At 45.6% G+C, this 12,963-nt stretch overlaps 1 protein-coding gene across 1 annotated transcript in view; it reads left to right on the top strand.

The window, feature by feature from the left end:
• LOC126214974 (sterile alpha motif domain-containing protein 1-like) overlaps positions 1-12,963 on the top strand; it is a 74,579-nt gene that overhangs the window by 37,591 nt on the left and 24,025 nt on the right. The window contains exon 2 of the mRNA XM_049941607.1: positions 7,401-7,707. Coding sequence (XP_049797564.1) covers positions 7,401-7,707 — 307 coding nt within the window. The remainder of the gene's footprint in view (positions 1-7,400; positions 7,708-12,963) is intronic.

Here is a 12,963-nt window from a genome sequence, read left to right as displayed (position 1 = left end):
CAAGCGAGACAATGAAAACAATGGCCGCCTGTGGCCGCCGTTCAGCGCTATCTGAACTTAGGAGTCTGGCAAGAGAGAGTTCTCTCCCGTTTGCTTGTGTTTGCGCGTTAGAAAAACTTCTTCTCGTCGCTACAGCGCAGACAGTTCCCGTCCCAGAGCGGCGTGTTGCACTCCGCCCCGAGCTTGTTTGCAAACACGCCAGAAAGGCGCCACACAGCCAAAGTCTCGCCGCTGACGTGAAGCGTCTTCACCCATCACGCTTCCAGGCCCCTCATCGGGAAACCGTGAATGAGTCACTGTCTTGCATCACAAACACGTTTCGCAGTAACTTTTTAAACGGCCTCTCTTCGGTGTGAACGTTACTGCTCTGACAAGGGAACCTCCCCATCGCCCCCCCCCCCCCCTCAGAATTAGTTATAAGTTGGCACAGTGGATAGGCCTTGAAAAGCTGAACACAGTTCAATCGAGAAGACAGGAAGAAGTTGTGTGGAACTATGAAAAAAATAAGCAAAATATACAAACTGAGTAGTCCATGCGCAGGATAGGCAATATCAAGGGTAATATTAGCGTAAGAGCGCCTTGGTCCTGTGGTTAGCGTGAGCAACTGCGGAACAAGAGGTCCATGGTTCAAGTCTTCCCTCGAGTGAAATTTTTTATTTCTTTATTTTCGCAAAGTTATGATCTGTCCGTTCGTTCATTGACGTCTCTGTTCACTGTAATAAGTTTAGTGTCTGTGTTTTGCGACCGCACCGCAAAACCGTGCGATTAGTAGACGAAAGGACGTGCCTCTCCAATGGGAACCGAAAACATTTGATCGCAAGGTCATAGATCAACCGGTTCCTCCATAGGAAAATACCTCTGATATATTCTATACGACACTGTAGACGGCATGTGCGTCACATGACAGGAATATGTTGTCGACCTGCCTAACTTAAAAACTTAGCGAATGCGTAAAAAGATTCTTCTACCTTGCCCGTTTTAGGTTTTCTTGTGGATGTGATAATCAGTCCCAAAAAAGTGGTGAAAATATAAGACTTTGTCACATAAACTGAAAATAAAAAATTAAACTTTTCACTTGAGGGAAGACTTGAACGAAGGACCCCTCGTTTCACAGCTGCTCGCGCTAACGAGACCACGGCGTCCGGAGCTAATATTATTCAAGAAGTTGCCTATCTTATACATGGACTACTGAGTTTGTATATTTTGCTTATTGTTTTCATAGTTCCACACAACTTCTTCCTGTTTTCTCGATTGATCTGTGTTCAGTTTTTCAAGGCCTATCCACTGTGCCAACTTATAACTATATCTGAGGGGGGTGCGATGGGGAGGTTCCCTTGTGAGTAGTGCGAACAGGTCTTGCGGAGCCGACCAACCGCCGTGTCATCCCTAGACTATAGGCATCGCGGGTAGCGGATATGGAGCGGGCATGTGGTCAACACACAGCTCTCCCGGCCGGTCAGTTTTCGTGACCGGAGCCACTACTTCTCCGTCAAGCAGCTCCTCGGTGGACCAAGGGCTGAGTTGCACCACGCTGGCCAACATCGCTCGGCAGATATGGGCGGTCACCCATCCAAGTGCTACACAAGCCAGACAGCGCTTAACTTCGGTAAAACGCTTTTTTATTTTAGTCTCTGATCACAAATGAATTCTTTAGACGATGACCGGTTTCAGTCTGTAGTGACCATCTTCAGATCTAAAATATATAAATATATACATCTAGTGACCAGTGTGTCTTTTAACATAAAACAGCGATATGTATCACAATACACTGTCATACACCAGGGAAATGTACAGATAAAATATGGTATAACGTACCTTTTTTACACCATGTCCTAAAGTGATACGGCCATAATGGCATCGTCCAAACATATAATCAGCATAGCATCGTCATATAGAATTAAAATATGGTGTAGAATAGGCCACATCGTCCACATCGTGATTATTGCCAACTAGCTACTGAAGTACAGTAGCATCCAGAAACATGTTTGCCTACACCCTCCCTACATTTCGCTACTGTGGGCTTGCTTATATGTAGTCATCATTTATGCAAAAACATAATCTGATAAAAGCACATTAGATAAAATGCATGTAGCAGACTTATTAAAATTGATGACTATCATAGAAGCCAATTGTGATACATTAAAAGATGAATGCAGTTACCCATATAAAATTATTAAATGAAAAACTTTGAAGAGTATAGGTTCGACCCTTTCTTATGGTGAATTTACGGCCAACAATTAATATATCGTAATACAGTGCCTGTGGCAACCTATACTTATGAAAGATAAAATGTCTATATGACATTGATCTGTCTCTTTTTCAGCAAGCCCACAGTAGCGAAATCTAGGGAGGGTGTAGGCAAACAGGTTTCTGGATGCTACTGTACTTCAGTAGCTAGTTGGCAATAATCACGATGTGGCCTATTCTACACCATATTTTAATTCTATATGACGATGCTATGCTGATTATATGTTCGGACGATGCCATTATCGCCGTATCACTTTAGGACATGGTGTAAAAAAAGGTACGTTATACCATATTTTATCTGTACATTTCCCTGGTGTATGACAGTATATTGTGATACATATTGCTGTTTTATGTTAAAAGACACATTGCTCACTAGATGTATATATTTATATATTTTAGATCTGAAGATGGTCATTACATGCTGAAACCGGCCATCGTCTAAAGAATTCATCTGTGATCAGAGACTGAAATAAAAAAGCATTTTACAGTATTGGATGACTGTTTGCACACGTGATTATGTTGCAGTTGGCTTAACTTCGGTGACTGCCGCTAGCAATGGTGGTGCTCTGTCGTACGGATTATGGAAAACACTGCTCTGCCTTAAATTGTCAGTTTGTTGTTCGTGCATCACGACTGCTCCTTGTTATGAAGCGAAAGAAATTCATCTGCAATACGGATGTTGCCTGCTGGCCAATGAAAAGGCAACGAAACTAAGGTTAGCAGTTAAAGGGATTGTGTCACATTGTGAAAATACACTGTGTTGGAAGAGTAGGCCTATTGATTAATTTGCTGGGGTTTTTGGGTATACAGCTTGCGAAATCCAGTACACTGAGCTGCCACGTCTGACAATAGCAATGACTCTGCCCATGCCAGTGGAACTGAGTGTGGATGAGAGATGCGGGTCCGTCATTCGACGTTGCTTGAGCTCTGTGCCAGCAGATTTCAACTATCATAATGACTGACGAGTGCTGGCGTGTCAGTCCCCCGGCACCGGGGACCAGATGTCTGTGGGTGAAACGTATGCAAAACGTGCTTGCTAGAGCAGCAGCAGTCGAAGACCTTCGATGTTGAGATAGCGGTCAGGACAGCACGGGCCACATGTGGTCTTGCGTTATCCTGTTGAAAGATAACATCACGTACCCCTCGAATTACAGAGTGCAGCCACTGGCTTCAACACGTCACAAAGACAATGCGAGTAATATTTTATATGTTCCTATACGTATTTTTACGAGATATATTATTGGTCAAAGGTCTTACGTCAGCTATCACGTGGTTGAAACAGGGATTTCGCTTTCAGTATTCCATCATATCCTTATTCTGATAATAAAACAAGCATAAATATATAAAGACTAAGCGTCTCTGTTGAGTATTTGACCGGTTCTTTGCCTAGAGCGTGCGCGTGAGTATCCTCAACAAGACTGACGTCCTTTTACTGAAGATGGGCTCTTTCGGATGGTCCTCATACCTAATGGTGTCTGTGTAGCAATCGTGTCGCATTAATTTAGACTACATTGCCTGCATCTTGCAGCGTGCTTGTGTACTTTATAAGGTTCATACCATATTACCTTCTAATGCAGGGCTTCACAACGTACGTGCTCGCGGAGCAAGCAGTGAGCAGCAAGGCGCGAGCACGGAGCAGCGCGAGCACGCTACCCCCAATACCGGACCAGAGCGGAGAGTGGGGAGAGTCACGTGGGGCACACAACAGCTGCAGCAAGTCGACGTAAATCCGCGGCCACCTGCAGGGATATCACTCACGAATTATTACTGCGACAAATGAAACAAATAAAGGAGAATGTACACGTGCCACATAATTTTATTAGCTTAGTGTATGCCTCTACCATCTGTAGACACTGAAACTAAAGAATTCCACGACAATCCTACATTTTCAACACTTTCTTCAACACTACTTAAAATATCACCTCCGGTTGTAGTGTTCTTCATGGCTACTACATCGAGGAGCTCCCCCCTCACCTGAAGATCTCTTTTAACACCTCTAATAAATATGGAAAGCTGCGCTGTTCCAGTGATATCAACACTTTCGTCCAGAGCTAGAGAATACGCCATAAAATCTTTACAGATATTTGCAAGCTGGCTCTGGACGTCGTCTGCTATGTCCTGTATGCGACGCATAATGGTCATGTTAGATAATGGCACAATCCGAAACTGTTCAACTTGAGATGGACACAAACGTTCCGCTGCAACTACCAAACATTCTTTTATTAGATCGCCATCAGTTAAGGGGAGCAGGGATTTTCCTAAAAGCACAGCAATTTGGTAACCCACTCTGAGAGCTGCCTCACTTGATTTTTCTTCGTCGTCCAGATCTTCTTCGGATAGCTTCCTTTTAAGTTTAATAACTTCCTGTGCACGATCTGGTCAATCACATTTTCCACGTCCGTAGTCTTTCGCGTGGTACGATATATAATGTCGCTGCAAATTAAATTTCGTAAAAGAATTCAGCATTTTGTGACATACTGAACATTTTGCAACACCATCTTTTTCTGTAAACAGATACAATTCCTCCCAATGGGGGTTGAACTGCGAAAGCATGGTTGGGGTTACAGAACGGCGACTTCACATGATTCTTAACCAGCGAAGTGACTGTTAAGAGCTGATCGTAGTACTTTAAACGTTACACAGTCGGCGCGAATTCAATAGGCACGCTGCGGCCCTATTCAAACGTGCGCCCGCATTTCCCCTCCTTCCTCTCCCTCCCTACTCCACGACCTTGCAGCTGCTCGCGAGCACGTGCCTGAGCAGACGCGAGTACTCGCGCTCAAAACCGGCCAGTTGTTAAGCCCTGTTCTAATGGAACGTAAGTAGAAGACTGGAATTGAAAACCGTGCTGTAATTGTAGGTCTGGATCAGGAAGGCTATTCTAGTAGGACAACAGCAACAATCATTTTCGTAGCCCAATCTACAGTGGGTGTAGACATTGCACACTGATACCAATGCAAGCGTTCCGCGATCCGGAACGCCCATTACAAAGACCAGTGGACAGAACAGAATACTGGGCGTTCCGGATCGCAGAGCACTTGCATTGGTATCAGTGTGCAATGTCTACACCCACTGTAGATTGGGCTACGAAAATGATTGTTGCTGTTGTCCGACTAGAATAGCCTTCCTGATGCAGAGCTACAATTGCAGCACGGTTTCCAATTCCAGTCTCGTATTTTCGTTCTTATGTTCGTATAGGGTGCCTCTGAAGCTGTTTTCTAGGATTTCTAAACTGCAGTTCAAGCAAATCGTATTAATGGTGTTTATTAGAGTAAGTTTCCGCCCCCGGTAGCTAAATGGTCAGCGCGGCGGTTTGTGAATCCTCTGGGCCCTGGTTCGATTCCCGGCTGTGTCGGGGAATTTTCTCCGCCCAGGGACTGGGTGTTGCGCTGTCTTCATCATCATCCCATCATCCTCATCTACTGCATGTCGCCGAAGTAGCGTCAAATTGAAAGAGCGGCACCCGGCGAACGGTCTGCCCGACAGGAGGCCCTAGCCATACGATTAAATAAATAAATTACAGTGGGTTAAACTGACAATACTTAACTTTGTGTCCTCGACTGGTGTGTCGCAAGCAACTGCTACATGCAAATAATCAGTGTTCTTCGGTACATACAATTTCAATGCAAGCAAAAGAATAAAGTTCACAAGTCACTTCCGTAGCATTTGTAGGACGGCTCTCCGAAGCTTATATCCTCTTCGTGTCCGACACAAAGAAATTAACCTGAAATAGGATAGTCACATCTGCCTGGTAAAAGTATCATTTCACAGCTTCAGTTCGTAAATTCACTGACTTAATGTCAAAAAATGTGTTTGCTTGTTCTTTCTTTTTATAAAACTTTTTACCTGTGGAATGAAATATTACCTCCTTCCACCATATCTTTAGGCGGACCAAAACGTCGCGCGATGTTTCACCAACGTAACGAAGAAAACTTTACAGAAAATACCACAATTACGATAAGTTGAATAGTATTGCAGAAGTCACCCGCAATGGCATGCTGGCATCAGTCAACTGATCGAGGTGTAATGTGAAACACTGAATAACACGTTCAGTCTCTCTCCCTCTCTCTCTCTCTCTCTCTCTCTCTCTCCCTCTCTCCCTCTCTCCCTCCCTCCCTCCCTCCCTCCCTCTCTCTCTCTCTCTCTCTCTCTCTCTCTCTCTCTCTCTCTCTCTATGTGTGTGTGTGTGTGTGTGTGTGTGTGTGTGTGTGTATGTATGTATGTATGTATGTATATGTGTGTGTGTGTAATAATAAATGACGAAGGAATTCATGATTCATCGTGCATCGCTAGTGCTATTCACAACTCCTCTTTAGGTAACAAACCTAACAAATTTTCCATAGTGAGGGAAGCCACTTGTTACAAAACAGTCTTCCACTACATTACTCCTCCCCATTCCGGCATTTGCTTCACGTGCGCACACTATACTTACTGTTCATAAATTACTTGCTTACTGCACTCCTTGCTTCTGAACTGGCAGAAATTGGAAGACTTCAGGATGTTAATGCTTTGTGTCATACCACAACACTAAGAATAATAACGGAACTCACAATAATAATAATAATAATAATACTGTGTATAGCATTATAGTAGCCCTTATGTAGCTACTGCTGTGTCCTGCTGTCAATTAATTCATTTATCTGTTTCGAAGCGAGAAATGAAGCAATTTCTGCACTACTGTAGGTACTATCGACAACTTGAAGGAGATATGCTCTTGAGATATTTAGCGTTCGTTGCGTATTTGTCTCACAGTTATCATCAGCGATGCACGGGACAAAGCGCAACATATATGTGTAGTGGGTGGACTGTATGAAAAACCTGTAATCTCTATCGCATTAATGCTACAAATACAGAAAAAGTAATTGTTGATAACTTATATAATTATTATTGGAGTGTTACAAAATTGTGATAATAGTAATAATATTTTGAAAATAATTTAGTTTCGCTACAAAAACAGAAAAAGTCATTTAGTTTTTACCCCTCAAAAAATTTCCTTTTACCACTCAGGGGGTACTACACCCATGTTCGGGTCGTATGCACTATGTTTCGATCACCAGCTGACCCATTATCCAGGTGAATGTTGGGGAAAAAAGGACCCTAGATGCTGGGGGTTTCAGCGTAATGACGTCACGCGTGGTCTGAACTCGTGGCAGCGAACGAGCCGGCAATGGATCTAAGGCCTGCCCTGTGGCACGTGTGCACCTCGGCCACGCGCGGCCGGCAGAGGTCGCTTCGCCAGCCGCCACCTCGCGGCCTCGCGTTCTTCAGCGTGTGACGTCACGAGGTGCCGCACATGGGCCGCTGGTGATGTCACCGCCGCGCGTTATCGCCGCCATGTTTTCCCCGCCGCCCGGCCGCGATTTAGAGCTGTTTGTGGCGCCGCGTTGTCCCAGGCGCGAGGCAACTAATGAGGCCTACGCTGCCGCCTCGCCACAGCGGCGCCGAGATCTGGCGCTAGAGGTGCGTTTGTAAGGACAGTGTCTTAGGGCGGCGTGTCGCAGCAATAGTGCTGTCGTCAACATTGCTGCAATGCGGCTGCAACAGTCTGCGGTATCTAAACTCCCTCCTCCCGAACAGGCCATGAAGGCCCAACGGTTACGACCGGCCGCCGTGTCATCCTCAGCCCTTAGGCGTCACCGGATACGGATACGGAGGCGTGGTCAGCACACACCTCTCTCGGCGGTATGTTAGTGAGAGGTTCTCGCTCCCAGCTATGCGATTTCGTGAACTTGGCTGTCTGTGTTTGGTTTCCCGCCCTTGTTGCGGTTACGTCGTGGTTCTTCTTCCTTCTACGTGCGGCAGCAGTGATGTGTATCGATATTTGCGTCGTGTACCGTCTTCGGATTGGTGCATATAGTTTCCGGCTAGGGGGGCTTTGCAGGCAATCGGTCGGTTGCTGCAGTCCAGGGAAGTTATCTCCGCGTGGTGCAGTAGGCTGGGGCCGCTGGCGGTCCCTGCGCAGTGTTGGAGCGTGTGTGGAGCTGTCCGATCGCTACGAGCTTCGTGGCTCACCGACCCAGGACGTCAAACTTGAGTAGTGGTTTCAACTACCCAAGCCACGTCCACTCATGTTGTGGTGGTTCGCTGTTGGGGAGGTTTTCCTGTGAGCCATACCGAGTGTTTCTACTGCTGAAGTTTGGCCGCCATGCGTTGCAATTAACTTTTTAGCTTGACTACGATTCGAGTGCACCAGTGGAATTTTCTGCCTTGTGGCCCAAAGAGATTCTGGTCATATATAAAGCACACCAGTGGTAACACGCAATAAATATATTCACTGCTCGATAACAACGGTGAAGTCACTGACGACAGTGCCACTAAAGCAGAGTTATTAAACACGGTTTTCCGAAACTCGTCCACCAAAGAAGACGAAGTAAATATTCCTGAATTCCAATCATGAATAACTGCCAAGGTGAGACACACAGAAGTAGATAACGTCGGTGTTACAAAGCAGCTTAAATCACTTAATAAAGGCAAGGCCTCCGGTCCAGATTGTATACCAGTCAGGTTCCTGTCAGAGTATGCTGATACAATAGCTCCATATTTAGCAATTATATACAACCACTCGCTCACAGAAAGATCCGTACCTAAAGAGTGGAAAATTGCTCAAGTCACACCCATACCCAAAAAAGGGAAGTAGGAGTAATCCGCTGAATTACAGGCCTATATCACTAACGTCGATTTGCAGTAGGGTTTTAGAACATATACTGTATTCGAACATTATGAAGTACCTCGAAGAAAACGATTTATTGACGTATAGTCAGCATGGATTCAGAAAATATCGTTCTTGTGGAACACAACTAGCTCTTTATACTCATGAAGTAATAAGTGCTATCGACACGGGATGTCAAATTGATTCCATATTTTTATATTTGCAGAAGGCTTTCGACACCGTTCCTGACAAGCGTCTTCTAACCAGACTGCGTGCCTACGGAGTATCGCCTCAGTTGTGCGACTGGATTCGTGATTTCCTGTCAGACAGGTCACAGTTCGTAGTAATAGACGGAAAGTCATCGAGTAAAGGAGAAATAATATCCGGCGTCCCCCATGAAGTGTTATAGGTCCTCTATTGTTCCTGATCTATATTAACGACATAGGAGACAATCTGAGTAGCCGTCTTAGATTGTTTGCAGATGATGCTGTCAGTTACCGTCTTGTAAAGTCATCAGATGACCAAAACTACTTGCAAAATGATTTAGATATCTCTATGGTGCGAAAAGTGGCAATCGAGCCTGAATAAAGAAAAGTGTGAACTTATTCACATGAGTACTAAAAGTGTTCTGCTTACCTGCCCTGGCCACTAACGTAATTTCAGGCAGCGTCCTTTCCTCACCTGTTGTCGCTGTCCAACATGATGTGTAATTTTGACAGCAAATACAGTGTGTCCCAGCTATCTTGTCCACCCAAAATATCTCTGGAACAATAACAGCTATTGGAAAACGACATTCACCGGTATCAATGTAGGGCTGGGGCCCATGAATGTACATATTTGGAAACATTCTAAAACGAAAGCATATGTGTTTTTTAACACAAACTTATGTTTTTTTTTAAATGGACCTCCTATATTTTTTCTTCAGCAATCCATAGCATGACAAAGCACATACACAATGGCGTTGATTGCATCGCAGTATTCCCATTACATCCCGAGATATGAAGACGCGAAGTTGACGCTTGAAACACCCGACATGCGCTGCTAGCGCACGTCCTGTGGCCCAGGCGTGAACCCCATGCTGCCATCATCTCGATGTGATGGACATGCGTAATCACACTTCCATACTTATAAAGAGGTCCGAAACGAATAATACGGTCTGCTGCAATCCTGCTGCGATTACGGGCAGTATGGGGTTCACACTTGAGCCTCAGGACGTGCGGTAGCAGCGCATGTCGGGTGTTTCAAGCGTCAACTTCGCGTCTCAATATCTCGGGATGTAATGGGAATACTGCGATGCAATCAACGCCATTGTGTATGTGCTTTGTCATGCTATGGATTGCTGAAGAAAAAATATAGGAGGTCCATTTAAAAAAATATAAGTTTGTGTTAAAAAACACATATGCTTTCGTTTTAGAATGTTTCCAAATATGTACATTCATGGGCCCCAGCCCTACATTGATACCGGTGAAAGTCTTTTTCCAATATCTGTTATTATTCCAGAGATATTTTGGGTGGACAAGATAGCTGGGACACCCTGTATATACTCCATTGTGGATTATCACGTTTGTAACATTTTATGTTTGAGTTCTCACGTACTGATTGATGGGAAGCAAGTCGTTGTGTCGGTCGGTCCGTGGCTGTCCCCTGGTTGGGTTCCGACGGATCGAGTATAGTTGGGCTCACCATCTGTCTCACCTAACTGAACGAGGACAGACCGTCACCCTGGAGGCATCTGAGTGCCGTTGTTTTTATTGCCTTTCCCACCGGTGTTAATTATGTTTTCAGCTACTTATAACTCAAGGTTTATGGTTATCTTTTCTTCTCCTTAAAAAAATTGCAAAACTAATTCTGGGCTTTCAGTCTTGCAATCTTATTTTTAAAATTATCTTTCAAGCTTAAACATTGCGGCCTCCTGCCTTTAAACGATTATGGTAATATATTTTAAAATTTTCATACTTAATTGTGACCTTCAGCCATTTGCATTGCGCCTCTCATATGTTTGTTCTATCTACTTTGCTCTGAGGCTTTCCACCTAGCTGTGATAGATGTTTTTTCTAATTATTTTATTGCTATTTCAATTGTATTTTTAACTTGTTGCTTTGTTAAGATTCCTTCTTTGGAGGCTTTCAGCCATGAAAGAGTTGCATTTGGTAAAGGTTCGGCTATTTGCTGCTATGGTTGTAAATGTGTTATTAAATTACAATTAGTAGGTGAAACTGACCCCAACCTTATTTGGCCCTTTCCACAATCCTAATTACCTGTTCTGCCCAACGTGTTTAGCGGGACTATAAGGCAGTTTACGAGACATGAGCCACTACTACTCAATCAAGTAGGTTCTCAGTTTGCCTCACAAGGGCTGCGAGCAACCTGCTTGCCAACAGCACTCAGCAGATCGGATGGTCACCCATCCAAATGGTAGCCCAGCCCGACAGCGCTTAACTCCGCTGACCTGACGGGAACCGATGTTACCGCTGAGGCAAGGCTGTTGGCAATATTGCGGTGTCGCCCAGCAATATTGCTGACGGGGCAGAATGATGCGTTTATTTTCCGAGGGATTGCCGATGTGTTGCCAGTGCCGTCCACCGAGGGTGAAGAGTATTTCGTACTGCCGGACAAAATCTGACCCTGTCCTTGTCTGTAAATGTTGTCCTCCGACTCCAGGCGATGCCTGTTCCTTGTCACGCTGACACCGCTGCAGTCATATGTCAAGTAAAAAGCTATCGAGCGATGTAACAATATTGTTAGGCTTTACTTACATGGCGTACGTAGATGAACTGTATTTGTTTGTTTTGGTGCTGGTAAGTTCGTATGGAACTAAACTCCTGAGGTCATCGGTCCCTAGACTTACACACTATTTAATCTAACTTAGAGTAATTTACGCTAAGGACAACACACACACACAGCCGGCCGCGGTGGTGTAGCGGTTCTAGGCGCTCAGTCAGGAACCGCGCGACTGCTACGGTCGCAGGTTCGAATCCTGCCTCGGGCATGGATGTGTGTGATGTCCTTAGGTTAGTTAGGTTTAAGTAGTTCTAAGTTCTAGGGGACTTATGACCACAGATGTTGAGTCCCATAGTGCTCAGAGCCATTTGAACCATTTGAACACACACACACACACACACACACACACACACACACACACACACACACACACACACACACACACACGCCCGAGACGACTCAACTTCCGACGGGAGGAGCCGCGCGAACCGTGACAAGGCGCCAAGACCGCGCTGCTACCCCGCGCGGCTTTTGTTTGTTGCGTACAGGAATGTAGTAGTGGGTAAAGGAGATAGACCTGAATTCCATAAATGTGGCGTGTACATCGACGAACAGAAAGTAATGTAAACAAAAGGTTGCCAGTGGGCTGGAAACGACAGGTACAAAGAGGCATGCCGATGAAAAATAGGCCTACTTTTTGGAGAGGTACATCATACTTCTGTATGATTCAGACAATTGCCGCGATGGTTCCTTCAAAACACCACGGCCGCTTTGCTTCTCCGTCCTTAACGTAATCCGACCTTGTCCTCCGTCTCTAATGACCTCGTTGTGGACGGGACGTTAGACGCTGACCTACTCCCTCCTCCCTCCCCATATACACTCCTGGAAATGGAAAAAAGAACACATTGACACCGGTGTGTCAGACCCACCATACTTGCTCCGGACACTGCGAGAGGGCTGTACAAGCAATGATCACACGCACGGCACAGCGGACACACCAGGAACCGCGGTGTTGGCCGTCGAATGGCGCTAGCTGCGCAGCATTTGTGCACCGCCGCCGTCAGTGTCAGCCAGTTTGCCGTGGCATACGGAGCTCCATCGCAGTCTTTAACACTGGTAGCATGCCGCGACAGCGTGGACGTGAACCGTATGTGCAGTTGACGGACTTTGAGCGAGGGCGTATAGTGGGCATGCGGGAGGCCGGGTGGACGTACCGCCGAATTGCTCAACACGTTGGGCGTGAGGTCTCCACAGTACATCGATGTTGTCGCCAGTGGTCGGCGGAAGGTGCACGTGCCCGTAGACCTGGGACCGGACCGCAGCGACGCACGGATGCACGCCAAGAC

Source organism: Schistocerca nitens, chromosome 12, assembly GCF_023898315.1.
Source record: "Schistocerca nitens isolate TAMUIC-IGC-003100 chromosome 12, iqSchNite1.1, whole genome shotgun sequence".
Classification (NCBI taxonomy): domain Eukaryota; kingdom Metazoa; phylum Arthropoda; class Insecta; order Orthoptera; family Acrididae; genus Schistocerca; species Schistocerca nitens.
Note: the sequence above shows the minus strand (reverse complement) of the source record. Positions and strands in the feature narration are given on the sequence as shown.